We start from the raw sequence: 27,163 nt of genomic DNA, 5'->3' as shown, positions 1-27,163 counted from the left end.
TGATTATCCTTGACTGCCATGTCGTTTTACCACACAGGGCCCCAAACTCCGGGCCTCGCCCCCACACTGGCTCTCTATATCCTAGGAATTTTGGATGTCAGCCAGGCCCTAGAGCCCCAGGCTCCGAGGAGATCAGCGATTCTGTTCATTTTGGATTAGCCCTGGCACCCAGCCATCATTTACAACATTCTTCCCTGGGAACCCAGCAGAGAAAAGTCCCAGGAACTGGCCTGATGTACCTTTGCATCATGAGCTTGCCCTGGGTTGCTGGTTGCCCATGGTATGTTGAGAAGACTTTCCTACAAGCACAGTGGGAAAGGGGAAATTTCCACACCCAGAATATAACCTCTTGGTCGTATTCAGTGCTGGCGACAGAATCCTATCCCACCATTCCTCTTTCCATCCCTTGGCTTCTTGACTGAAGAGGAAATGAACGGACCCCAGAAATCTCTACATGAGGGTGTGTTGCATCTGAGCTAGTGGAGATCACAGTGGGGTGCCTGGTGCCTGTCCTCTAAATGGGTACATAGAGGTCAGGGTGTCTCCTCCACTGTGAACTGCATATCCAGACCATTATCAGTTACAGCTGCAGAAATGCAAGCGAAGGAGAACATTCCTCTTTGGTGTTTTCATTTATGTTTTACTCAACACAGAAATGTTTAGCTTTAGATTATGAGAAAATTGCTGTGAATTACATTTGTGAAAACTCACAGACTCCTGGTATGTCCTGGCGTGGTGCCCCATTTCTTGATTGTTCTGGATTGTGCAGTGGTTCACAATCTTGGCTTGGATTTTAGAATCACCTGGGGAGCTTTTGCAAATCCTAATACTTGGCCCCCACCCAGCATCCTTTTCGTTGGAATCTCTGGGAAGGGGCCCAGGAATCGATATTTCTTACGGTTTCCTGAAAGCTGCCAACTGTACACTTCTGTAAACTGCTGTTTGAACCTCATTTCACCCTGGGCAGGTGTTGAATGTAGAGCATACAGAAGCTTCACGGCGTCATGAGGAAAGACATACATTGGGCAAGTTGTAGGCTTTTTTGGGAATGCTTGGCTAAAGGTTTTTATTTACTTCCTTTGCTATCTTCATTGCCGAGCACCACCACCTTAGTCTGAGGAATGGTGGTCTGGTTTATTAAATTAAGATCCAGTTGACTGTTTTGGCTACATTTGAGCCCTGCTGAAATCAGGGAACTGGGGCGTTGACTTAAGTCCTGAAGCTATTTCTGCTAGTCTTTTGAGATGGAAGACCTTCCCGAAATGAATTACCAGAATCTTTGCCCTCGGGCAAACAGGCGTGTGCCTTTAGCAATGTTCTTAATAGCACTATTGACAAAACCCAACAGGTAGAAGCAACCCAAATGTCGGCTGACAGACGAATTGATAAAGCATGACACAGCCATATAATGGGATATTACTCACTTGAGAAAGGAAGGAAATTCTGGTACAGGCTACAACATGGATGAACCTTGAAGACATCATGCTGAGTGAAGTAAATCAGATACAACAGGGCAAGTGCTGTATGATCCTCCTTGCATGAGATCATGACCTTATGAAATAGTCAAATTCCTAGGGACAGAAAATGGAATAGTGGGAGCCAGGGATGGGGGAGGAAGTGGGCTGGGAGGTACTGTTTAGTGGGCAGAGGTTTGGTTTAGGAAGGTGGAGAAGTTCTGAAGGATGTTGGTGATGGCTGCACAGTGGTGAGAATGTACTTATTAATGCCACTGAATTTTACACTTAAAAATGGTTAAAATGGTAAACTTTATGTTGTGTATATTTTACAACAGTAAAAACATTTTTTTTGATGAGTGTGTCCTGCCTCTTCTGGGTAGATAGCTGGGGCCCCCCTCGCTGAATTTTGGTCGCGTTCACCGCAGAATAATGGGTGGTACCTGCACAGGTTGCCTGAGGCTGTTGTCCTCTGCTGTGGCAGTTAAATTGTTGGCTGTTTTTTCTTCTGGTAAAACGGCACAGTTGTCTCCTTGCTTGCTATCAAATTGCCAGCTGTTGCTTCCTCCTCCTGTGCCTTCAACTGCTCCGCTCCCCTTTCAGTGGGCTGCTTCTAATCTGCTGTTCTGGGAACAGAGATAAGCCTGCCTTCCTGGTGGTGTGGGGCTTTGTGGTGGCCCTACCCAGTGCCACCCTCCCAGGACTTCCAAGGCCAGGAACCCCTCATCAGCCGCTCTGGTGGAACTGAACTGTTGAGTTTCAGGTTTATTTTGTGGCTTCAGTTTTTACATTGGTAGCCAAGGTTTAGCTGACTTGTTTTGAGTTAAAGAGGAGTTTGTTACTCATTGATTTTTCTGTCTGGATGTCACCATTTTGAATGGTGCTTCCATTGGCCCCCTTGAGCTGTTGGCTTCAACTGCAGGTGCCTGTTGTGAGGACGCCTGGGTGCGTGCTCGGTGTGGCAGTCTGACAGGAGCCAGCCTCTCCCTGGGCACTGGCTTCCAAGACGAGGTGCCCGTCCTTCTGCCTGCCTGGTGCTGAGCAGAGAGCTCCTCTCCTTCCTGTGCCGGAATCTGCTTGGGCCTGAAATTGTGAAACCCAGGACTTAGGATGCTTTCAGTTTGGGAAACATCTGTAGATGTTTTGTTCTGTGCTCACAGTGCCTTATTAAGGCAGACCACTTTCTTCACAGTCCATCGTGTAATCCAAGTAATGCTGGGGGCTCTGGGGCCAGGGTTTCCAGCAGCAAAGAGGAATCCTTGGGGTGTAGATGAGTCCCCAGAGTCCGAGTTGAAGGGTGGGGGTCATGACGGCATCTCCCCAGAGGACTGTGACCTGAAGCTCTTTTGCCTTTGGCACATGGGAGCTGTGGCGCTCCTGAGAATTCCGGGACAGAGAGACCACTGGGCAGGGCCGTGGAGTCTAGCGGCTTCTTGTCATAACTGGAGGACTCTCTTTGGCCTGCTTTCCTAAAGTAAAGGTGGAGCATGTTTGTGGAATGAAAAATCCGGCTTTGATCAGTTGAATAGCCGTCCTTCAGCTTACAACTGTGGCATTTATTTGTTTCGGGAATCATATAGTGACTGCCCACAAAACAGCTGGTGTACTGAGGAGTTTGCATCTTCCTGGCTGCAGCCTGCCTGGGGGGTACAGTCGGAGGACCGCTGAACTGACACTTGACTCTGGAACAGAATGTGGCTGTCTATACTGGTTATAATCAGTGTCTGCGCTGAAAGTAAAGTTGTGGTGCAGAGCGGGCTTATAATGAGCTGTGTTGTCTTGTATGTAAATCATTGAAGGTGAATATATTCAGTCCTTTTTTATTGTCTTTAAAGGTGACTGTGTAAAGATGCTGTCTGAGTGGAAGCTGCAGTTTGAAGTAAGCCACAAGCCCCTGTGTACAGAGCAGATACATGTATCTGGGAAACAGGCTTTAGAGTAATTTACACATGAAAGATGTTTCCGTGGAGAAAGCTTGTTTTCTGCGTGGACTGTTACCCATTTAGTGCATAATACAGAGGAAATGAGAAGAAGAGATCAGGAACCACAGAGCCTCACTTGTGAAAGTCCCAAGGGATTCCTTTAAAAAACTTACAAATTTTTAAAAAGCCCCAATCTCATGTGCACCCTTGCTCTTTTTTTTTTTTTTTCTCTCTCTCCGTAGAACACTACATAATTTTCGTTGTCATTTTCATTCTTGCTTGTCCCCACACCCCCACCTATGGGCTGAAATGGGAACCCATGAGGACAGGTGTCTTTGTGCCGAATCCCAAGAGCCTGCAGTGTTGTAAGGTTGTTGATGGCTGGATCCGAAATCCAAAGTTTTTACCCAAACCAACAAATGGTGGAGTATGCCCACTCATTCCCAGGGTCCTGCTTCTTGGCCAGCCTGGACCAGGAGTTGGTTTTCAGCCTGTTCTTCACCTCAGCACCATTTCCTCATAGACCCGTGCCAAACATACATATTAGATCTATTAGCACATATCAGCGAAACAGGGCGACAAAAGTCAGAAGCAGAGCAGGCCAAATAGATACTGTTTGGTGAGGGGAGGAAGGACATTCAGATCACAGGAGTAAAGCTAACAGAAGGAAGGAACTCTTACCAGAACCCCTTGATTTGGGGTTTTGCAGGATCCAAAGCACCATCCTGCCTACCACTCTCCGTCTAGGTCCTGCTGTGGGACCATTACTTCTGTGATGCAGTAAGACTTTTTTTTTTTTTTTCGTTTATAAAGAACACTTTTTAAAACCTCTCGTACCTTGGATTGAAATCAGATCTGTAGTGGCCTGTGTCTCTTGTCTACTCACTAGAGGTGGTGAACTTAACCCATGAGGAAACTTGTCTGTTGAGGGGACACGGGAGCTTACTTTTTCATAAATATGGTTCAGTATGAAAATGGAACAAATCAGAAACATGGCAACTATAGACTTGGTGACAGAAGGAGGTGTGTGTGCTGGGAACTTGATCACCTGTGGGGTGCGCTCAGGGCAGGAGCAGAGTTAACGGTGGGTCCCAGCCGTGAGGATAGCCTGGCTGGGTCAGTTGTGTTTGCCTCAAGGATCTTCCATAGGACTGATGTTCTGTATGTTGGTGTTGTGTGAATGAGTGAGCTTCCTTTTTCTCCTGGGCCTGGAGCACATCTGTTTGGGTGGTGGTCTAAGGATACTTGATGTGCTTGCATCCATTTATTATGAAAGGGATTTGAGTTTGAACTGGATTTGATGGGGATTTTTCTTCAGCACCCATGGTGCATTTCTTCACCCGAAAGTATAATGCATTTTGATGCCATTTCTATGGCAACTGGTGAACTCCAAGGGAACAAATTCTATTTTTGTGCTCTAACATGGTAACAGGATTAGTGAAGGCACATCGAAAATTCCATTATAAGGCAGTGCTGCATTTTGAAGAGAATTGAAATGGTCCAGTACTAAATTTTTAACATGGACTCCATTTGAATACACTTCTAATAATCTGCATGGCGTTCAACCTAGTCTCTGTTTTAAATGTCATTAGGTTTTGTGGGGTTGGGAGGGGATTGATGGGGGCTTATTTTTAATCCCAAATGGGTCCTCAGTAAAGTCTTAAAGGAGCTCCATTCTCTGGATTTCAAAAGCCACCTTGTTCATGCACCTCTGTTATGAGAGATATTATTAGAGATTATTAGAGATTCTTACCTTCCAAGTGTGTGACACCCTCCCCACACCTGAGCCTGCAGGTCAGGTATTTTTTACTTTTCTGTCCTGCCTTTGAACCAGACCTCTCCGAGAGACCAAAAACAAACAAACAAATGAACTCCTCAGCCGTGGCAGCCCACTTAGGACTCCTCCCCTGACCTGAGCCCCTTGCTGAGGTGGTGGTGTTCGGCCGGGCGGTAGTACCCCTTGCCTTGTCTGTGAGGGCAAGGAGCTGGCTGGAGGTGGTCGGGGTGGTGGGGGCGGGGTGTCGGGCCAGTGCCCCAACAAGCACCCTTTGCTCCCATCGCTCGTGAGCCACACCGTCCTCAGCTTTGGAGCTCCCCTGATAGCGGTTTGGGTTTGGGGAAACGCTACCCAGTTTTTTTCTGATTTTAACTCAGAAGCCTAAGCTTTCCACTAGGGTAGTTTGGAGACGTCTGGGTGAAGCATCTCAAGCCTCCCTTGCTCCAGGCACTTGTATCTGAACCTGGAAGCATGGGGGGCTGGGTGGGAATGTGGGGGAGCTGAACAAGGGCAGCCAGAGGTAGAAGAAAGACATAAAGAAGTTCCAGGGTCGTTCTGCACTTTGGTTTCCTCCAGTTGTTATGGACGGAGAGACTGTAGCTTCTGTTGTTGAGCTCCTCGTGTTCAGGCCTTGTCTCGAGTTTAGGCCGTGCCACCTTGACACAGTAGGGACCTGGGCAGTTGTTTTCGTCAGTGGAGAGCTGAGGACTCGTGCCCGTTCCTCTGACCTTTCTCTCCCCTCAGCAGATGGTACTGTTGCGTGTTCTCCTTCACCAATGAAAGAGCTCATTCATGCCATTCACTGAGGGTGGACTCAGAGCTCTGCCCTCCTCCATCTGCTGGGGACAGGGCCCACCACCCAGCTCAGAGGCCGCCCTCAGGCGTTGACTTCCTCACGTTGGCCTGGTGCCGTGCACTGTCCTGGGTAGCACCAGCTGCTCGGCGGCCAAATCGGAACAAGGGAAATGCAGAGTCTCTGTGCTTGTGGGAGGTGCTCAGGGTTTGTCAGTAGTCCTGGCTGAATTCTGCGTTTGTCTCACGAAACAAGTACGGAACAGCTACAGTTTATGGCTGGCCCCTGCATTCCAGTCCCTCCTAGTTATGACGAACCTGGGGGCCCAGCAGAACCTTTTTGCCCAGGCTCTGAAACCTTTACGTGTTATTTTCACATCTCACCTCGCCCTTTTAGTTGTGTTTACTTTGGTCTAACACTCTCCTTCAATATCGAGTGCACTTTTTTCCTAGGATGGTTTCTGCTTCCTCCCCTTTCGTATTACTATTCAACACTCGTAGGACAAACTTAGATTTTCCTCGGTCCTCTGATTAAGTTGCCAACAGCCTGATTGAAAATGCCGGGAGCAGCCGTGGTGCCTGGGACCACATGGCCTACACCTTGTCTCTCTCTAACTTGCCTTGCAGTGTCTGCATCCAAGAGGATGCAGAGTCCCACGTTTCTTTCTACTTCCCCAGCAGGGACTTTGGTTGACATTCTTCTGGGTACTCTCCTCTCTGGACACAGAATTTCCTGAGTGGTCTCACTCAGCCCTGTTACTCAGCTGCTACTCTGCTCAGTCTGCTCCTATCCGCTGGTAATCAGCTTTTTACCAGGGACAGAGTTTGTCTTGCGATGGTTCACCAGTTGAGGTGAATCCTGGCCTCCCCTTTGACCTCAACAATTGGGATTCAGCCTCTAAAATTATCTGAGTCTGACCCCCATCTTCTGCCTTTTTTGTTGTTGTTCTTGTTTTGCTCCTGCAATAGCCTCAGTGCTGAACTTGATTTCCACCCACCCACCCCCAATAATGTTCCTAAATTGTGGGAGCCTCAGTAAGGTGGCTCACCTCAGTAAGGTGACTCTAACTATTCCAGGGACTAGCATTTCCCCATGGGAGAATTTGCAAATTGAGCGTAGCTCAGACTCTGGCCAGCAGCCACGCCAATGATGTTGTTTTCATTGTACTTATTTTTACACTGGCTTTGTCTTCATAGCAGCTGATGCTGGTTGTTAAGTTAATGGCTTTTTTCTTCTTTTTCTTTTAGTTACATATAATTACCAGTGCACAGGTTTTTGTTTTTTTCTAATCCTTTGAAAGTAAGTTGCAGATGTGATTTTACCTCATGTACTTTGGCAAACATCTCTTTAAGAATAAGGGCATTTTGTTGAAAGCAGGGACTGTAACAGATACTTGTACGTCCGTGTTCATAGCAGCGTTGGTCAAAATGGCCAAAAGGGAGAAGCAACCCAGGTGTACGTGGATGGATGAACAGATAAACAAATGTCATCTGTCCATACAATGAAATATTTATTCAGCCTTAAAAAGGAAGGAAATTCTCATACAGGTTACAACATGGATGAGCCTTGAGGACATTTTACAGAGTGAACGAAGCCAGTTAAAAAAAGGACAAATACAGGGAATGCCTGGGTGGTTCAGTTGGTTTTAAGCGTGAGACTTCGCCTCACGTCACGATCTCACAGTTCATGAGTTCGAGCCCCTTGTCGGGCTCCGTGCTGATAGCTTAGAGCCTGGAGCTTGCTTCAGATTCTGTCTCTCCCCCTCTCTCTGCCCTTCCCCTGCTCGCGCTCTGTCTCTCTATCTCTCAAAAATAAATAAACATTAAAAATTAAAAAAAAAAAAAGACAAATACTGAATGATTCCACTTACGTGAGGTACTTTTGAGTAGTCAGATTCGTTGCAACCCATGTTAAGATTTCTTCTGTTGTCTCCCATAATGTCTGTCTCATTCAAACAGGTTCACACACATCACATGGGATATGTTAATGTTTTCTTTTAAATAAATACATTTAAGTTTGTAAAAAGCAAGTTGATTTAAAGCATACGTGGATTTTGGGGTGGTGAAGGTGGTAGGTGTGAACTGACTAGGGTCAAACCAACCCTGAATGTGTACTGGATCTGGGTCCCTGTGGCCCTGGAGTCAAGTCCCTAAAATGTGTGCCCTGGCTTCCTTTCTAGAGGAGGAATCTTCTGGATGTTTATGATAAGATCAGTGCTAACGTCTCAGGCCTCTTGAGCATCAAAATGTGGCTTGTGTGACTGGGGAACTGAATTTTAAAATTTTACTGATGCTTAATTTAGTTATTGGAGAAGTTTTAGTATGTTTGGAACACCTTGGGTATGTGAATCTACTTTTCATCCATAAGTTTTATAGAATCTAAATGCAGATACAATGTTTTATGAAATACTTCATGAAAATTTAGTTCCTGCATTGAGATGTGCTGTAAGCATGGAGTGCTCACTCGAATCTCACACAGTTAGTATGAGAAGAAATTAAAATGTCCCAGCTTTTTATAGTGCTTATAAGTTGAGATGGTACTTTGGTTATATTGGGTTCAGTGGAATAGAACTATTGAGTATTCAGTGAAATATGCTGTTAACTTCACCTTTTTACATTACTGCGACTAGTAGAAAATATCAAATTGTTGGAGGTGGCCATGTTATATTTGTATGAGGCACAGGTGGATACGGTATAAATACAAAATATCACTTTCTTTGTGTAGCAGCTCCTGGCCTCCCTCCTTCAGGTCTTCCTATTATTTCCCTCTCTGGGCTACTGAGGTTTTTAGGCCATGTTGGTTTTTGGTGAATTTTCACTGGAGTTGCGTTTGCTTGTTCTTTCCCTCTGTCCTAACAAGGCCTAAGGCCTGGGAGTATCTGAGCTGTAGGCACACCTCTGCTCCTCCACTAAGTGGAAGAGGCTCTCTGCCCCATCTGTCACCTGCGCGAGGTTTGCTGAGGGGCAGGAGGAACATGAGTTCTGATCTGTGTTTCTGCATACATGGGAGAAGGCCCGCCCCTGTTCCTCTTGGGTCTAGCTCTTGGCCCCAGGTCCTCAGCAGAGGTGTGGGAATCTTCGGTGGGAGGGCATTGGGACCCCAAAGAGTATAGAGGGGGCACTAGCTCAGATGAGCTCTGCTCCCTCCCAGACAACACATGCCTGGCATGGAGAGCTGGGGAAGGCCTGGACCTCAAGCCGCGCGATATTTAGGTCTCCAGCTTTCCCTGGGCACAGTTTGAAAACCACTTACTAAACCCAGTGCGGGGCCGTTTTCACTGAGGACCATGCATGTGTGTGCACATTTCTGTTTATTCCGTCATCGTGTGTGCCAGGCCCTGGTGTGAAGCTTCCTATGTGATGAATGTTAGTTCCTCTTCCTTCAGTATTTCTCACAGTTTTCACACAAAGGCCGCGAGGAGTTGTGGGGAGTGCTGCAGGTTCACTGAGTGAGCCATAGTCTGTTCAGTGGGCAGGTGTTTTGGCTTTTGACGATTTGAAAGCTCCACACTAGCAAGCAGCTCTTACTCCTAGGTGGACACTAACTAGGGACGAGCTGACTGTGTCTGCCAGGGAGTAGTAAACTTGGGCCATGCCATAGAATCTGAGTCTGAGATGCTGGCTTGGCTCCAGCCAAGGCTCTCCTGGGACAGTGACCACTGCCTGCCAGCAAGGCCCATGCTGCCCAGGGGAGAGCAGGCTGGAGACGGGAGGAGGGGGATGGCAGGTGGTCTTGCAAGGAGATCAGATGTGCTTTGTGTCATTTGTCCTTTTCTCTCTGGTATCTGCGTTCCCCGCCTTGTCAGCGTCGGGAGTTGGGGCACTTGACTTGGTGGCTCATTTACTGCAGTGGACGTTGGGTGGAACTCATGGCAACAAGAACATTAGTTCTCACAGAACAACAGATCTCTCCAGTTCTTAATTTCCTTTGCTCTTCTCTCCTGAAGTGGTTTGAGTTTTGTCCTTGCTCTGTAACTTTGCTCTCTGGAAATTACTGAGATCTAGAGGAGGTTGTTTTATTGACATCCAAGCATCCATCTCAAAATGACAGGGTCAGATTGTCAGGGCAAAAGTAGACACTGAATATTTGCTGAGGGCTGAGGCCTCCCAGCAGACAAAGGAGTGGTAAGCTTACCCCTTACCTGAGAGAAGAGGTGCCTGACAGGAAGTCAAGGCCGTGTGGAAGGTGAGCCCCTTGGCCCGTTTCCCTCTCAGAGGAGCAGCCTATTGCTGTATACTCTTGGAATAGACATCCAGTTTTGACATTGTCCACTCTCATGACTGGTTGTCTTTAGGCCTTGGGTCAGTCTTTCAGTTCCTGCTTTGGAAACTGAGCACTTGGGGTCTTTCCAGTTGTGACATTAACTTTGTCACTTTCTGTGTTCCCTTTCCTTTGGGAAAAGTGATGTTGTCCCCCACTCCCACCCGTATTATCTGGGTTCTGTACCTGATGGAACTGAGGCATGGCGAGAAGAAAAGTCATCTTTGCTAGAATCACTTCCTGAGATTACCTGCTGACAGATGTAACCTTTTTCACAGGTTTTTCTTGTAAAATTCAACTTCGGAGTGAGGGTCAGAGGGTAAGATCGTTGAGGAAAAGGTCACCCCATACGCATTAGCTCTTCATCAAGGTAACCAGGCTTCTGCGTCTCTAAACCCAGAGTCGATGTGTGCCTTGTCCTTCATGCATGCTGCTATTCCTGGCACCTTGGAACGTCCTCCTGTTTCCATGTGTCCTCTCGGCCGTTGAAGGCCTGGTTTGACCTTTCCTCTCAGTGAGGCCTCTCCGTTGTCATGTGGTCCCTGGAAACTCTTTTTGTGGCCCTGTTTCCTGATCCCCTTTTGTCCCCAGTGAACATAGGTGGGCCCCCGGGATGCCTTGAGTCTTGTTCTCAGCCACCATTCTACTGTTTTGAAGAGCTCAGAGGCATGATGTGTTCTTGTTGGGGATATCACCCCTCCCTGTTACCCCTGCTTCCCAGGGTATCAAATTGTAGAAGGGTTGATTGAAGTGTTGCCTTTCCCACTCATGGGTCTGTTCACACGTTGTTTCCATTTACACATAACAGGCCAGTGTGCTGAGCTGGCACGTTGTGGAACATTCCAGCCACAGGCATGAACCACCTTCCCCTGTGTGGTGCTAGCCACTGGCTGTGCAGGCTGTTCGTCACCTGCCCTTCACTCACCTCCTTCTTGGCCTCCCGAACTCCCAAACAGCTTGCCTTCGATCACTTGCTTGGAGGTCAGCGCTGACATGTTTCCCTGGTGTTTGACGTGCTGCAAACACCGTAGTTAGCTGTCTTTTATAATTTCAAGTTTTGTTCATGAGGATCATGAACTTGATTTTTATCCTTTCCTTGGAAATGAGAGGGTTCCAGAGGACAGTGTGATATCACCCTCAGAAGCTTTCTGGTCTACAGCCGGGCAGCCCAAGACTGACTGTCGGCCTAGTTGGAACTAATCCTGGTTTCTTACTCTTAGACTTTCCCCTCATTACAGTAGTTTTCACTGTCAAGAGGTGAATGTTCTCTCTCACCCTTGGTGCCCTGCGGATTCTTCTGTTTTCCAGTGTCTTTGTCCTTCCAAAAACACTTCCAAAAACACTGTCTTTGTCTTTTGTCCTTCCAAAAAACCCTCATCTGAGTGGAAGAAGTACCCAGCCTCACTGTCTACTTCAGCTTTGCCGTCTGCATGGCCGTGCACTCTGTGGCCATCTTGGAGTTCACTTCTCAAAGCAGGATTTTTTCTACGTGAATGAACAGTCCTTTCGCGTTCTATATTACAGTGTAGGTTCACCTCAGTGCCGCATACACTGCACCAGCTCTTTTAGAAAAGCAAATAGCTGGGGGCGCCTGGGTGGCGCAGTCGGCTAAGCGTCCGACTTCAGCCAGGTCACGATCTCGCGGTCCGTGAGTTCAAGCCCCGCGTCAGGCTCTGGGCTGATGGCTCAGAGCCTGGAGCCTGTTTCCGATTCTGTGTCTCCCTCTCTCTCTGCCCCTCCCCCGTTCATGCTCTGTCTCTCTCTGTGCCAAAAATAAATTAAAAAAAAAAAAAAAACGTTGAAAGAAAAGCAAATAGCTGAAAATAAAAGGTATAAAAATGAAGACAGTTAAAAGAGTCGGAGTGATAGCTTTAAAAGAGGCAACCGGGGGGGCGCCTGGGTGGCTCAGTCGGTTAAGCGGCCGACTTCAGCTCAGGTCATGATCTCGCGGTCCGTGAGTTCGAGCCCCACGTCGGGCTCTGTGCTGACGGCTCGGAGCCTGGAGCCTGTTTCGGATTCTGTGTCTCCCTCTTTCTGACTCTCCCCCGTTCATGCTCTGTCTCTCTCTGTCTCAAAAATAAATAAAACGTTAAAAAAAAAAATTTTAAAGAGGCAACCGGAAGAAAATGTCACTTAACCTTTCCTATGAAGGGCACAACCCTAGACCCAGGTCAGTGGGAATCCAGTGTTTGTATTAATGACATTGTATTTCTGTCATAATCTTTCAGCTTGTAATTTGGAGTCTTGGCCCAGGTCAAGGCTGCTTTGAGTAGCAGTGGAGGCCTGCTCGCCAGGCAGAGAGACGGAACACAGCAAGAGAGGTCAGTCAGTGGGGGTTTGTGAAAGGTGTCTGATTGCAGAGAAGCTGCGCTGTTTTTACGTACGTACTGGTAGGTTGGTTGGGTTTTAGAGTCCTCCACACCCCCACCACCCCTGTCCCACTTCATTGTATAGTTCCGTGTACCCGCTCATTTGCACACCATAACCTAATTTAACCTGTAATTTTGTATTCTCTTATCCTTTTTTTGTTTTACTTTTTTTAAGTTTATTTCTTTTGAGAGAGACTGTGCATGTGAGCGGGGGAGGGCCAGAGAGAGAATCCCAACACTGGGCTCAATCTCACGAAGGGATCACGACTTGAGCCAAAATTGAGAGTCGGAGGCCTTAAAGACTGAGCCATCCAGGCACCCCTTGTATTCTGCTTTTCTAACGTAACATTTTGTCGCAAACGTTTCCCTCGCCCTGACACAAAGTCTAGAAATCTTTGGAACGGGACTTGCAAACTCGGGCTCACGGGCCAGTCTGAGTGTTATTGGCATATAGCCACGCTCGTTTGTCTAAGGCTTGTGGGTGGGCTGCTTTCCCAGTGCAGCAGAGGCAGGATGGAGTATTGCTATAGACTGTATGTCTTGTACAGCTGGCTGTATTTCTTCCCTGGCCCTTTATAGGAAAAATCAGCCTGCCCCTGCTGGAATATGTTTTAGCCTCACAGTTTTGATCTTGTCCACATCAAAGTTTTGCTTTTACTGCATACCCATCACAGGAACGTTTTAAATTAACAAATCTGTCCACCCAGATCTAACCATCAAGCACAGTGATGTAAACCATATGTAACAACGGAACCTTTTACTGCACCTGAGCTGGTCAACCCTCCAGCTTCTAGCAGCTTTTACAGAGAAAAGATGGCGCAGAAATCTCAGTGCCCCTAATTTAATGGGCCTGCTGATTGGTTTCTAAAGCAAAAGGACAGGAATTCTGAATTGGCAGTGTTGTGATCTGCTGGGCCTTCCTCGCGGTCCCCCTGACCACCACGTCCATGTGGGCCTGGTGCCCCTCTACTGGGGAACAGAGAGCTTGAGTGTGTCTCTGCTCCCTTAGCAGGTAGGTGGCTCATCTCTGCCTTGGGTCACCTGGCTCAAGGCAGGCAGCAGGGCTGAGTCTGAGGTAATGGCCCTGGTTTGGCATGTCTGAGGGGAGGCAGTCAGGGCTTGTACAAGCTGCATGAAGGAGGATTAAGGTTTTTGAGAGCTGCCTCAGCGCACAGCCACTGGCCAAGCTCCAGACGGCGCGGTCTGGCTGATGACACGAGCGATGTTCTCACCAGCTGCCTGAGCCGGTCAGATGGAAAAGTAATCCTGTCTGTGCTTCCCCACCGACACAGATGCACAATGAAATGGGCTGTGGCCGTGAATGGAAATAGCTTCTGCTCTGGGACCAGAAGGAAATGGACCTTCTGATATTAGTGTTCCATAACCAGTGTAACCAACATTTCAAGGAAGATGTCCCTAGGACAGGATAAGTATTTGCTGCAAATTGACCGGTACTGAGAAATGACCAGATCCTCCAACCCCTTCTTTTTATTGCTGGGTAGGATCTTGCACTTCCCCCAAATAATTCTTTATAGGAGGGCCTTGCAGTGGTGGGGAGGTGACTTCCTCTGAAGGATGTGCTCCACTGTGAACTTGTAATTGCATGAGGGGTAGGGGTCAGCTGGCATTGGCTGACATTTTGCTTGGCATGAAACAAGTTCAGAGCACAGCTCCTTGTAGCCCTGTGTGGGAACCATAAGTAACAGCTTGGACTCCGTTCCCCTTCACTCTCTCCCCATGGCATCAACAGGGAAGTATGCTTCAGATTTCACCTAGTATGTGAGACGAGTCACGCTGCAGACAGACAGACAGACAGACGGCCAGGTGCTATGAGAGCTGTCTGGGCTCCGATTTGTTTCTGGGGGTGAAATTTGGAAACACCACTTCTGGAAATCCGACTGGAGACCTAGCTCAAGGGTCACATGGCATTCAGCTGCTTCTGCAGAGAAAGCAGGCTTGCTGATTAATACATGCCAGGATGTGGAAGGCCGGGGTGGGGGGTGGGGAGGGGGCCTTGGGCAAACCAGCCCTGTCGGGCCCAGCAGTGCTGGTCAACTAGGCCTCTGCCCCTGTATTCGGTGAGCAGAGACAACTGTGGAGCAGAGTACTTGAAATACATACAGCCCTGGGTGACCTCCCGCTGACCAGGCTACCACCCACTCTCTTGTGTTGCCACGGGCATGAAGATGATGATGTTGCCCTTGACCTTGTAGTGTTGCTGTGAGGATTAAGCAGGTATAGCTCAAGTGCTCAGAGAGCACTGGCCCAGGAAGTAGCAGGTATGTGCTGGCAAGCTTGTCTCGGCCCTAGTGCAGGCGTATGTGGTGATGGCTTGCATAAAGCTCTGCTGAGTGTGGCGACGGTATTTCACAGGAGAATTCGTAAAGGTTTCCAGGTAGCCTGCACTGTTCCTGTTTTCCCTGGTGTTTTGCTGCCTCGGTGTTGTGTCACTTAAGGATGAGAGTGAGTAAATGAACATGACAAAGTGGAGGTGGGCCCCTTGGCTTTGTGGGCCCTCTGGCAGTCCAGGACTTCAGATGGGCCTACAAGTTCAAAATTCAGTTGGCCACAACCCACCAAGTTTACCCAACCTCTTGGGATGGACAGAACTAGGGCCAGATATCCAGAAATCAGCCAATTTCTGAGCAGCTATATATGGCCTTTTCTTTTCTCTCCTCAGAGTCCCAGAACCAAGCCTGTCCATGTCTGTCTTGCCTCCTGGTCTCCAGGAAATAAAACTTTCTGTTGAAATTTGAAAAATATTACATGTGTGTTGTCTGCTAAATTCTGTCCTTAAGTTTTTCTGAGATCATTTCTAAAAAAAATTTTTTTTACATTTATTTATTTTTGAGAGAGACAGAGCACAAGCGGGGAAGAAGGGGCAGAGAGAGAGGGAGACACAGAATCTGAAGCAAGCTCCAGGCTCTGAGCTGTCAGCACGGAGCCTGATGTGGGGCTCGAACTCACACACCGTGTGAGATCATGACATGAGCCGAAGTCAGACACTTAACCGAGGGAGCCACCCAGGTGCCCCTCTCAGATCATTTAGATGAGTTGGGATGTTAGCAGACAGTATCCCTGAAAGCAGGAGTGCTTCATCAGGGGTCTCTAAACTTAGGAAGAGAATCCTCTTAGGAAGAGAATCATGGTTCCTCCTTAATGGAATGTGTGTGCCTATTAGGCGCTGCTTAACTCCTCAGGCCTTAGAGCCAGATGGGATGCCTGCCACCTGCATTTCTGGTTCCACATTGGGTCTTATGTGGTATCTGCTTTTTGTTACAGCATTCGCTGAACACCAAGCTTTGCAAGATGGGACATTGTCCAAAGGGATATAGTGCAGTCTGGCCTTGAAATTGAAATTGTGCAGTCTGGCCTTGAAATTGCCTTATACTGATCGTTCCCACAGTGCCCCTCTAAGGTACCATGACACTCTTGGTACTCAGTTTGGGGACCAGGGCACTAACTGTCTAATCTCTCTTCATCTTTTCCTTACTCCTTTAAATTGGGACTTTGTTGTAAGGTATCTGTTGGGGATAGATTCAGGACTAGGACACTCATTTGAATCATGCAGCCTTCTTTGGGTTGGAAACAGTAGGTGAAATTTTCTTCCTCTCTCTTGTCCTTCAACTAACTCAACAAAGTGAATGGTGGCTCCTGCCTCTTGGCCACAGGTCAGTATGAAAACAGAATAGCATTTTAGGATCTTTTCGACTTAAAACTTTGCCTGAATTGGTTGAAGACGATGTCTACTGTATCACAGGAATCCTACATCCTTATATATGCGGGTAGATTTAGGAGTTTCTGAGTTTTCAGCTTGTCTCTCCCCATAAGCCCTGCTGCTGAGCCATTGACTCACCCTGTCCACGTGCATCCGCTCTTGGGTTCTCTCTCTTTTGCATCTGTGAACTCCACAGGTGCAGGTATAGTTGAAAATGAACCATGAGGCAAGAATGGACTTCTCTTGTATCTGTGTTCTGAATGACCCTGGAATCTATCCCCCAGACCCCCTCCAAGCATGCCCCCCCCCCTTCTCCTGCCACTATATTCTCTGCCCTGAGTCAAGAACCTGTGAGGGACAAAAGCCGGTGTGGTCACCTGGCCCCTGTGCTGTGCCATCCCTCCCTTCCCACTTCAAATGGTCCTCAGATGCACTGGTATCTCCCCTGCCTCCAGACCCATGCCTGTGTCCCTGCATCGGTCCCTCCTTCTCCTGTCACAAGCCTTGACCCTCTCTGTCCTTCTCTGTCCCTCTCTGCCTCACCCACCACAGGAGTGTGCACACCCTCCCTGTCCTTGGCCAGAGCAGCCTGGCCCTTCTCCTTTACAGTACTTGCCCAAGTATTGCTTAATCACTGGAAGAATGTCACGTTGACCACAGAGTCCTGGGCCTGGCACATGGCACACACGGGATGCGTTGGCTGAGCCAGTGAATCTGGCAGTCACCACATTTTTCTGTGTGCGAGCACGAGCTGCTTTCCTTTCCAAAGCTTTGAGATCTAGAATCCCCAGGGTGACGTTAGTGTAGGGTGCCTTCTGTACCCGAGAGCACTCGCTGTGTACTGGGAGGACAAGAATGAAGTAAAGGTGGCTCTGGCCCCGGGCTCCCAGGTGTGTGTGCACTGGCCAGACTGTTCAGGGAAGCACCAGGTACAGCAAATGAAAGGCCTGAAGGTGACAGGGAAGGGGGCCCACCGTGGCCACTGTGTTTAGTGTTGATGCTACGGTCTGGGGCAGTGCGGGGTGGGGTGGTGGTGACCACCGTGGGAAGAATGTACCTAAGGCAGGAACCTAGTTGGATCTGTTGTGTCAGAGAAGTCACCCTGGCTCTCACATAGAGCCGCTTGCTAGTGCCTGTCTTTCTTGACCCACAACAGGCGAGAGAGTCTTGTTGGTTTCCTTTGTGTTCTTTGCCACGGTGCGAATGAGTGGCTTCTGGAAGTTTCGTGAGGATTTTAGTTTCCCGCAGTCCTGGGAGGGCTGAGCTGCAGGTTTTCAGGCCATGGCCTCTTAAGCTGTGAGTGTGGAGCAGGACATGCTGGTCATCTCGTGGCGATCCCTCACGTAGATGGATGTCACCTGTCACTGGTTGTGTTGATTGAGAGGCACCTGAAAGAAACTTTGAGGTGCTTGTGTCTCTGAGGTCCATCGGATCTGTTAAACTGCACATGTCTTCGCATTTGAACTGACAGCCTGTGGCAGTTTCTTTCCTGATTGACCTCAGTCTTCACAGGTGTATGGGTCTTGTGCTTAGTTTTTCATGTTACTTAAGATGCGCCAGCTTGTCCCGATCATTTGCATGATCCTTTCTGGATCTCCTTTCTGGAATTGCATGTTCATCTGCTAAATGGGGGCTTCCTTGATTCCAAGTCCAACTGAAACTTCCCAGGAGTCATGTTAGAGTCTGGGTCACCCTGGCTGCTTAGGTCTGATCTTTCTACTTCCTGGTAAGTTACTTTTCTGTGCCTCCATTTCTTCATCTTTAAAATGGGGATAAGACCAGAAGCAATCTCAGAGTTGTTTTGAGGATTTAAATGTTACTATGTGTCAAATGTGAGAGGGCTGACTAGGGAAGGGTGTTTGGCTTTTGTGGTGGAAATAGTGGTTTAAAAGCGTAGAGATGAGGCAAAGTTGGAGGATCAGGCTATCTGTAGAGAAAGCTCCGTTCATTTTGTGAACAAAAAAAATGCAGCTTTCTTGACTCAACAGCCCATCAGGGCTCGCTTGAAGGTGAAGAAAAGTGGTTATGTCCAGAGCCTTCCATCCCTTAGCTTCCCTGAGAGTCCATCTGGAGAGAAAAAAAGGTACAGCCCAGCCCACAGGTTCCAGAAGTCAGTTGCCTTGACTTCATCTTGCCCTGTGGACACTGTTTAGAGATTTCCAGAATGTCATTGCTTAATGGAAAACATATGGGACTGCATCCTCCTGGTGGGGCGTGCTTGGCCCCCTGGCATTTTGTGTGCTTGTGGCTGACTGGGCTCCACTGCCCTGGGGCCAGAACATCTCCAGGATGGGGCCACCCCTGCCCCTTGCTGTGGCAGCTTACCTGCCATGTGCTTGGCTGTGAAATTCTCAGGCTGTTTTCTTGGAGAAACTGAATCGTGGAAGCGGAACTGCAAATCATTCTTTATCCTCACTTAGTGCCACCCTCCTTTCCAGCTTTCCAGGCTCACTTCAGCGTATCCCAGTCTCCCTTCATGATGGTGCCACATTTACACTTGTTTCCTTTTATTCCTTTGGACCAGCATTCTGTCCTGCTGTGTGGAACCTTCTCCCAGCTGACTCCAAGGAGTTCTTTTTAAGAACTTTTAAGAATCCTACTGACCTATTTCCTTCTCTGTGATGTTGCCCTTCTGTTGAGACTTGTATCCAGACACTCAGCATGTCCTGTATCTCTGTGTGCCTGGTCCATGGCCACCATACGAAAGGATCCTGGCCAGCTGGCACACTGTCCATGTCATTCTTCCCTCTGTCTCCCCCTCCTGCCTCACTAGCCCCACCCCAGTTTCTGTAGTTGCCCAATAAACGATTACCCACATCCACTTACCTGTGGAGGATTTTCCAGGGAGTGCTCCAAAGCTTCTGCAGTCCTGTACATGGCTCTCTGCCCTCCGCCCCACTTCCCACAGTTCCTGCAAACTCTCCTGACCCACTGGCTTCTCCCACCCGGAACCCGCAGTTGGTCTTGGCTGGCTCCCCTCCAGAGACATGGTGTTGGGTTTTGTTTTTGTTTTTAAACAGTTTACTGTTGTGTTTGTAGTGCCTTTATTTTGAAAGTAAACTAAATAAAAAACCACACATGGATATCAGTAAAATTAAATACAATGAGAACAGAACAACAGCATTGTTAAATTCTACACAGATGGTCATATTCTCTGCTGACACCTCTCTCCACAGCCTTTCACACTGGCACCAATCAGGGACTTTCCTTGTGAATACTGGAATGAGTAAAATGAAAATAGAGGATGCATACCAGGTGATTAAACGCCATCCACCTAAACGTGTCCTTTGAACCCTCCTACAGCCGCACCTGAGCCCTGAGCATATCACTCTGCAGGTGGCTGTAGACCTTGCTTCTCTGAGGTTGAGGTCCCCTCTTTACTGATTAAACCTCAGTTGGAGAAACCCTTTTCTGTCTTCCTTGCTGCCCACCTCAGGAATGAAGGCACACTTTTTTGAAGGCTCCACGCATGACTGAATGCAGCTTCTGGGGTGCTTCCTCCCTTCCCATGTCCTACTCAGTGGTGTGTGATTCAGCCTGGCCCCTTGATCTCTCTTCCTTCCCTCTGTTCTCTCCTCTGAGCAATCTCCTGCTGATGGTTCCACACCTTACCCCACCCTTTGGGTGCTTCCCCTCCTTCCTGCTCTTATTGGGATGCATTTTACTCAAGTCATTGGGCTCCTTTCTTACCTCCCAGCTGGGCTTTCCTCATGCATACCTCCTGTGCTTACCTCCCACCAGTAATGCCTCCGTGCCTACTGCCCTGCCTTGATTTGTGCCCCAGGCACTTCCTTCCAGGACCACGTGGCCAGTAGTTCTGGACAGACTTGTACCACAAGTAACCCTGATGGGAGAGGGGATATGTCTTGTGTCTCCAGAGCCTGGAACAGGCCTACCCGGTCACAGCTGCCTTTGGAAAGTATTGTAGTCCAGGATATTCTCACTGTTCCCACCTTCAGATGAAGTTGATGTAGGGAAATGCCCCTCCGTGGGCCTGAACTCCTGGAACACTGCTCTTGTCTTGGGAGATGCTCTCCAGGCTGCTGCCCACTTCCCCACCTGCAGGCCCCCTCAAGCTCTGATGCCAGATGCCTGTCTGGTTTCAGCCCTGCGTGCTCCTTCCCCATCTTTGGCACCATTTTGTGGGGGCGGGTACCCGGAAATCGCTTCACACCTTCAAAGCCCCCCTATTCCCATTCCTGTAAGTGTTCCCAGCCTGTTGTTCTGGGAGAGCACACCCATCTTAGAGTCTGCCCTAGGAGCTGCCCCCACCTCTACCCCCTTCTCAGATCTCCAGAGGACCCTGAGAAGGGCACAGATTATAAATACTCACCTGGTGTCTTGGACACAGTTGGGCCTCATTAAATACTTAAGTTCAGCATTCGATGCAAGACCACATCTAGACCTAAGTTGGGACTGCTGCAACATACCCACCCTCTGGTGTGTTGGATGGTAGCACTAGTATTTCTCTCCACAGTGTCGTCCTCTCTAATGAACTAAATGACTAATGAATTACTTGGTTTTTTTTTTTTTTTTTTTTTTTTTAATTTTTTTTTTCAACTTTTTTTATTTATTTTTGGGACAGAGAGAGACATAGCATGAACGGGGGAGGGGCAGAGAGAGAGGGAGACACAGAATCGGAAACAGGCTCCAGGCTCCGAGCCATCAGCCCAGAGCCTGACGCGGGGCTCGAACTCACGGACCGCGAGATCGTGACCTGGCTGAAGTCGGACGCTTAACCGACTGCGCCACCCAGGCGCCCCATGAATTACTTGGTTTGAGGTTTGTTTGGTTCTTTGTTTCTTGTTTGTTTTTAAGTGGCCATCCCATCTGGGAAAAGGGGAAAGGCACTTGGCAGATTTCTTACCTGTTCGGTGAAAAAGGATAAAGAACAGCTTTAACCTTTTTTTTTAAATAAGTCTGGTCAATTTTACTTATTTATTTAAAGGTTTTTCTTTTTTTTTTTTTTTAACATTCAATTTTGAGAGAGCATGAGGGGGGGAGGGGCAGAGAGCGAGAGAGACACACAATCCCCGAAGCAGGCTCCAGGCTCTGAGCTGACCGCACAGAGCCCGACATGGGGCTCAAACTCACGGACCGCGAGATCATGACCTGAGCCGAGATCATGACCTGAGCCGAAGTCGGACACTTAACCGACGGAGACACCCAGGTGTCCCAGTCTTAACCTCTTAAAGCAAGCCTGGATTCAGTTCCAGACTGAATCTGTAAGATTCAGCCTCTTGCACGTGTTGGCTTTGGGCTCCTCCCACCTGGGTCCCCTCCCTGCAGCCGCCTCTCCCATGTGTTCACTAGCCAGGTGACACCTAGACCTGCAGTCAGCCAGAGCACCCTGGAAGGAATGCCGTCTCCTTGACCAGGTCCGTTTTGTCAGCTCATGGGCTTCCCCTGCAAATAGGACCCATGTGTGGGGCTGGCCGTGGGGGCAGAGGGTGGGGAGGTGGACGCCTCAGACCAGGAGGGCCAGCTCTCCACAGCCCCCTGTGACCGACTTGCTTTTACGTAGCAAGCTTTCCCCTGGTGCTTTTAAAACTTGATAATTTGCCAGAACTGCATCTACCAAAACCTTTGTGGGGCTCTTGGTTTAAATCACACTTGGATTGAATTATAAAGTAATTCTTCAGCAGCCAGAGTGCCTAGTTTGTGCTAAGTGTGTTCCAGAAAGAAAGCCATGACAGAGCCAGTGAACTTGCTCTGTCTTTTTTGGTCCCCTCTGCCTACCAGTCGTGTGATTGTAAAATCTGCCCTTTTTTCCTAAGCCTTTGCCTGACTCCCTCAGCCGGAGAGGTTTTCTTACCCCTCACTGAACTCCTAGGGTTATTACTGGCGATATTCATTAGCTGCAGGCAGCTCCTAGATTACAAAGTCTTTCTTATTCTGGACACTGGGCTTAAAGCTGATACTTCCTTTTTCTTGCCAGTAGAAAAGTGCACACCGCAAGAATGCCAAACAGTCAGTACACATTTGAGCAGATGTTTCTTCTCATTAACAGAGTGTGGGAACTCTCGGCACTGCAAGTAAGGGGTGAATTACTGTGTTTCTGGAGGGCATTTTGGCAGTAAAAACATGTACCCCATATCTGTGGTTTTGTTAGAATAACTGGACAGGTACACAAAGTTGCCATCGTGAGGATGCTCGTGGCGGGATTTGCATTCTTGGCATGGTCCGAAGCAGGGGTCGTTCAGGTGAGGAGAGTGCCTCGGAAGGGGTGCTCATACAGGCATTGAACTGGGGGTCTCACACCCCCTGTGCAGTTCGCGAGAGGTAACCTTCTGTATCTCTGTGAATAAGCTTTGAAAACCTGGTTAATAAAGTGATAACTTTTAGGTTATCAACACTTACTTTGTGGGATTTCTTTAATCAGCAAACATGCATTATTTTAGTCACCAAGGACGTGTTCTCAGTGTGAGCATTTGCCCTGAGCACTCGGCAGTGGACTCCGTGGGCCACACTCTTCTGGCCCTGATCGCCAAACAGAATTACTGACTTGGCTCGATGTTTCATGAGCCACAAGTACAAAGAATTTTAATGTAAAGGACATATTTGGGGGCTTGCAAATCATCTTGCCTCCCACACAGGCAGTGTCCCTTAAAAACTCTCAGATGGGGGTTGCCTGGGTGGCTCTGTGTGTCAAGCGTCCGACTCTGGTTCATGTCATGATCTCCTGGTTCATGGGATCGAGCCCCACGTCGGGCTGTGCACCTATACTGCCAGAGCCTGCTTGGGGATGCGGTTTCTGTCCCCCCACCCCAACTAAATGAGTAAAAACTTTTTTTTTGTTGTTTTTTTAATAACCGTTACATGATGTGAGAACCTGGTTTGTTGCTTATTCTGCCTCTTTCTGCATGGGATCAGTAGTCCTCACAGCCCTTGCAGGCTCCTGGTCAGCTCTTCTCTCTGAGCCCCGTCTCTCCTGACGCTCACCATTGGTGCTTGCTCTCTCTTCCGTTCTGTAGGATGCGTCGTCTGCTCTCTGCCGAGGAGAGCAGACACAGGGGGCCTTTTATTTTAGTGCGAGAAGCGGCTCTCTGGTCAGCCTGACCAGTTTCCACCAGAGGAGCTCGGCCCTTGGAAGCCACACACTCGTGGCACAGTGAGTGGTGCCCATCTGCTGCCTGGTTTCTGATTATGGCTTTTTTTCTCCTTGTAGAGTGCCCAGTGAAGAATGTGATGGGATCAGTAGCATGTCTGCGGAGAGCGGCCCTGGGACGAGATTGAGAAATCTGCCAGTGATGGGGGATGGACTAGAAACCACCCAAATGTCTACAACGCAGGCCCAGGCCCAACCCCAGCAAGCCAACACAGCCAGCACCAACCCCCCGCCCCCGGAGACCTCCAACCCCAACAAGCCCAAGAGGCAGACGAATCAATTGCAATATCTGCTCAAAGTGGTGCTCAAGACACTATGGAAACACCAGTTTGCGTGGCCTTTCCAGCAGCCTGTGGACGCCGTCAAGCTAAACCTCCCTGTGAGTAACTTGGGCAGGGCCCGGGGCTGCTGTCCTCCAGGTCCCTTCCCGTGTTGCTCCTGGGGACAGTGGGGGACGGGAGGAGGACACAGAACTGCCTTTGGGCCCCGCTCTGAACTGCCAGCACTCATGAGGCCCTTGAGTGAATGGTTTTGGTAATCCTGACGAAGAGTCATCAGTTCTTAGATTTCGGCTCCGGGAGAAACTGTAGAGAAGTTGAAATGGGGGTGAAAAGGAGTGCTTGCAGCTTTCCTTCTGATCCTTTAGGGGAGCTGAAGTAGGAGCAGTTGGTGGTCCAGGCCCCTTACTTCTCAGGCATGGTTGGGAGGCTGTGGAAGGGGGACTGGTTTGCTGCAGTACCTTTTCTGTACTGACATGGCTGTCATCGTCGCGATCACCCAGAGCGCAGGGTGGGAAGAGGCAGTGGAGTATCTCCCAGGCAACCAGTACTTGGAGGGGCCTGGTTGGAGGGAGGAGGTAACCGGTGCAGCTTTGCCCTCGGCTGCCTCCACGCACACCCACCACCTGCTCAGTTGCAGCCGCGGTGCACTTGCTTTGGTTCTTCTGTACCCCTCTTCTGCTCTTTCCCTAGAGAGAGTTTTCCTTTTGCCCACATCCCTAGCAAATGGTTCTGGAACCTCAGTTTGTATCTCTAACTGAACCTCAGGGAAGAAACGGGATAGATAATTTTTTTCTTTTCTTCTAGCATTGAGGACTAAGTGTCTCTAAGTTAAGCCCTGCTGTTTGCTAAGTCTCACACATCCCCTGGATGAGGAGTTACATGATTATTGCCATAGACGCAGGCGTGGGTCTCTGGGGGTTTGAACTGCACAAGTGTAGGAACCTCAGCCTTTGCCGGGCATCCAGTTTCAAAAAGGATGGATACACTGCTAGTGTGACCCTCCTGTTGTGAAAGCAGCTGTATCTGTGACATTCGTCCAATTACCTCTCTCTGTTGAGTATGTGTCATGTGCACTCAGGAAGAGCAAGTCAGGAGGAGGCACTGTGGGTCTAGATCATGAACTGGCTCAAGAAAAGGGGCGGAAGCAAAAGAGGATCCTTGCCAGATCTGGCCTTAGGGGCTACTCTTGCTGGTGACCGTGACAAGGAGTAGGGGCAGACGACGTGTCACTGGAGGGAGGTTCTTGGGAGAGCTTGCTACAGCATAATCTCTGGTTGGGTTAGTGGGCTGGGCTGGGCCGTGTGGGATCCATAGGTGAGGGTGACCTTCCCAGAGCAAAGACAAAGACTGGGAGGAGGTGGGTCTGGGGTGGGGGGTGAAATCCAGGGGGTACTGCAACTTTTATAGCACCAGAGGGAGGTGGTGGGAGACCTGTAGAAGAGAGCCAGGAGAATCACCAGCAGAGAGCAGTCCCCCAGGTTTCCACATCAGAGGCTGCAGGGAGGTCAAAGAGATGAGGATTCCGACCTGACCCTCCTGTTGGCCTTTAGGAAGGCATTGGTGACCTTAGGAAGATGTGACGCAGAAGTAGAAACCAGATTCCCGACGGTGTGAATGAGAAGGTGAGGATGTGAAGCCATCATTTCGAGAAATTTGGCATTGAAGGGAAACCGCGGCAGGGCCAGAATGGAGGAGGGGTTGGTTTGTTACAGGAAAATTCAGAGGGCTGAGAGGGCGAAGACCGAGGAGAAGGGGTGGGGGGCGCTGGGGTACCCAAAATCCCGAGAAGGCAGCATCCCCAGCTAGCAGGACAGGCATGGGGCAGGGGGGTCTGTAAGGCCCAGTGGTTTGGGAGTTTGAGGTCATTCACTGTGCAGTGGAGGCCAGGCTCCCTGGAGGTCACAGTGTGAATCCCTGTCTCCGTGACTGTTAACATCACCCTCAGCAGTTCTGACATAGGAAGAAGAGGCCGGTGCAAGGTGGCACTGATCTGGTGTCTTCAGGGAGGTGGGAGCGCCAGGAACTGACCCAGAGGAGTAGGGCAGGGCTAGTCAGTCAGAAGCAGCATTCTGCTTAAAGCCTGGTGTTCCAGGGACCTCTCCCCCTCCTCGAGAAAATGCTACTACAGCCACAAAAAAAAAGGTTCTTTCTTTTTCTGTTTTCTGACACCTTCCAGGAATCTTTATCTGCATTTTGGCCTCTGATCTCTGCTGGACTTTTCACTAGCATGCCTGCCCCTTCTGTTCAGTAAACATGTACAGTTGGATTGTCATGCCCCTAAACCCACTGCCCCCTTGTCGGCATGCTCATGCGCTTGCTCTCTGTCTCTCTCCCTCTACGTGACAGGCCATGGCCAGTTCAAGCAGCTGACACCATTATTGGCCATAGACTAAAAAATATATTTCCATTGGGGCCTTGGTTCTCTTGGGAAAGGTGGCCAGAGCCATAGTAGAATATAGAAAGTCTGGTACAGTCTGTCCTTGTGGCCTCCTGGGCAGGGTACCCGGGCATGCGTGTGTAGCCCTTGTCAGCTCAGGGCTATGATCTCTGCCACTCATTATGTGTAAGCTGGTTGCTTTTGTTCCTTTCTCGTGGGTGTCAGAACAGCTTAAAGCCTCACACCCTGTGCTTACCTTTCCAATACTGTCCACCATTTCCAGGCAAGACCGTGGCACTTGGTGAGGGATAGGCCTGCCTCTCTGTCATCAGGACTTGGTTCTGATACCACACCCAGGCCTGATTAAGGGAGCCTCTGAGATTGCAGTCTACGTTGGAGCTGGCCAGCTGCATGCGGGTCTCCCTGCCTGGCTCTCTCTGGTCCTTCTACAGGGAAGCCTGGTGTGCTGCCTGTTCTGTCCCCAGATACCTCCTGTGGTTATTTTTAAATGTTAACATTCAGTTTTTAGGATAGGTTTAGATTTAGAGAAAGCGGACAGTAGTAGCGTCTGATTTGAAGGGCTTTAGGATATGTACACCTGCCGTCTGGCTCCTTCCGTTTGGCACTTGTAGAGTAGGCTGTGAAGTTTTGAGGAGTGGGGTCTGCTGGATTTTTTTTTTTTTTTTTTTAACTGAGGATTGTACGGGTTGTCTGGATTCCTCATTAACCTGGCTGGTTATTCAGCTGTATCCAGGTACTGCTGACACATCCTTTAGAAAGACCAGTAATCGAAATGGAAGTGTGGTGAACTTGAGTGAAGGTGGAGGCTTCTGCTCCATGGTTCTTCAGTGTGATCAGAAGCAGGGATTCCAGTTGTTACAGGTGTGCCTCGATCCTGGTTCCATAGGATTTTGCATTTTATGGACCAGTAAAATGTCACAATAGTAGGGAGAAAGTACAACCTGCTGTAGGTTGTTTTACTAGATAAGGACCGCTTTTCAAAGAGATATGTTTTCCCTGTTATTTACTAGAAATTAAAGGATTTTTTTGTGTGTGTGATCTGGCCTGAGATCACAAAAAAAAGGAAAAAAAGCCTAGATCTCA

At 48.9% G+C, this 27,163-nt stretch overlaps 1 protein-coding gene across 1 annotated transcript in view; it reads left to right on the top strand.

Moving 5' to 3' along the window:
• BRD4 (bromodomain containing 4) overlaps positions 1 to 27,163 on the top strand; it is an 87,332-nt gene that overhangs the window by 26,643 nt on the left and 33,526 nt on the right. The window contains 1 exon segment of the mRNA XM_049640077.1: positions 23,462 to 23,780. Within this exon segment, the coding sequence (XP_049496034.1) occupies positions 23,496 to 23,780 (285 nt within the window). The 5' untranslated portion in view covers positions 23,462 to 23,495.

The sequence above is a fragment of the Panthera uncia genome, chromosome A2 (genome assembly GCF_023721935.1).
Source record: "Panthera uncia isolate 11264 chromosome A2, Puncia_PCG_1.0, whole genome shotgun sequence".
NCBI classification, from domain to species: Eukaryota; Metazoa; Chordata; class Mammalia; order Carnivora; family Felidae; genus Panthera; species Panthera uncia.
This window is presented reverse-complemented; position numbering and strand designations above follow the sequence as displayed.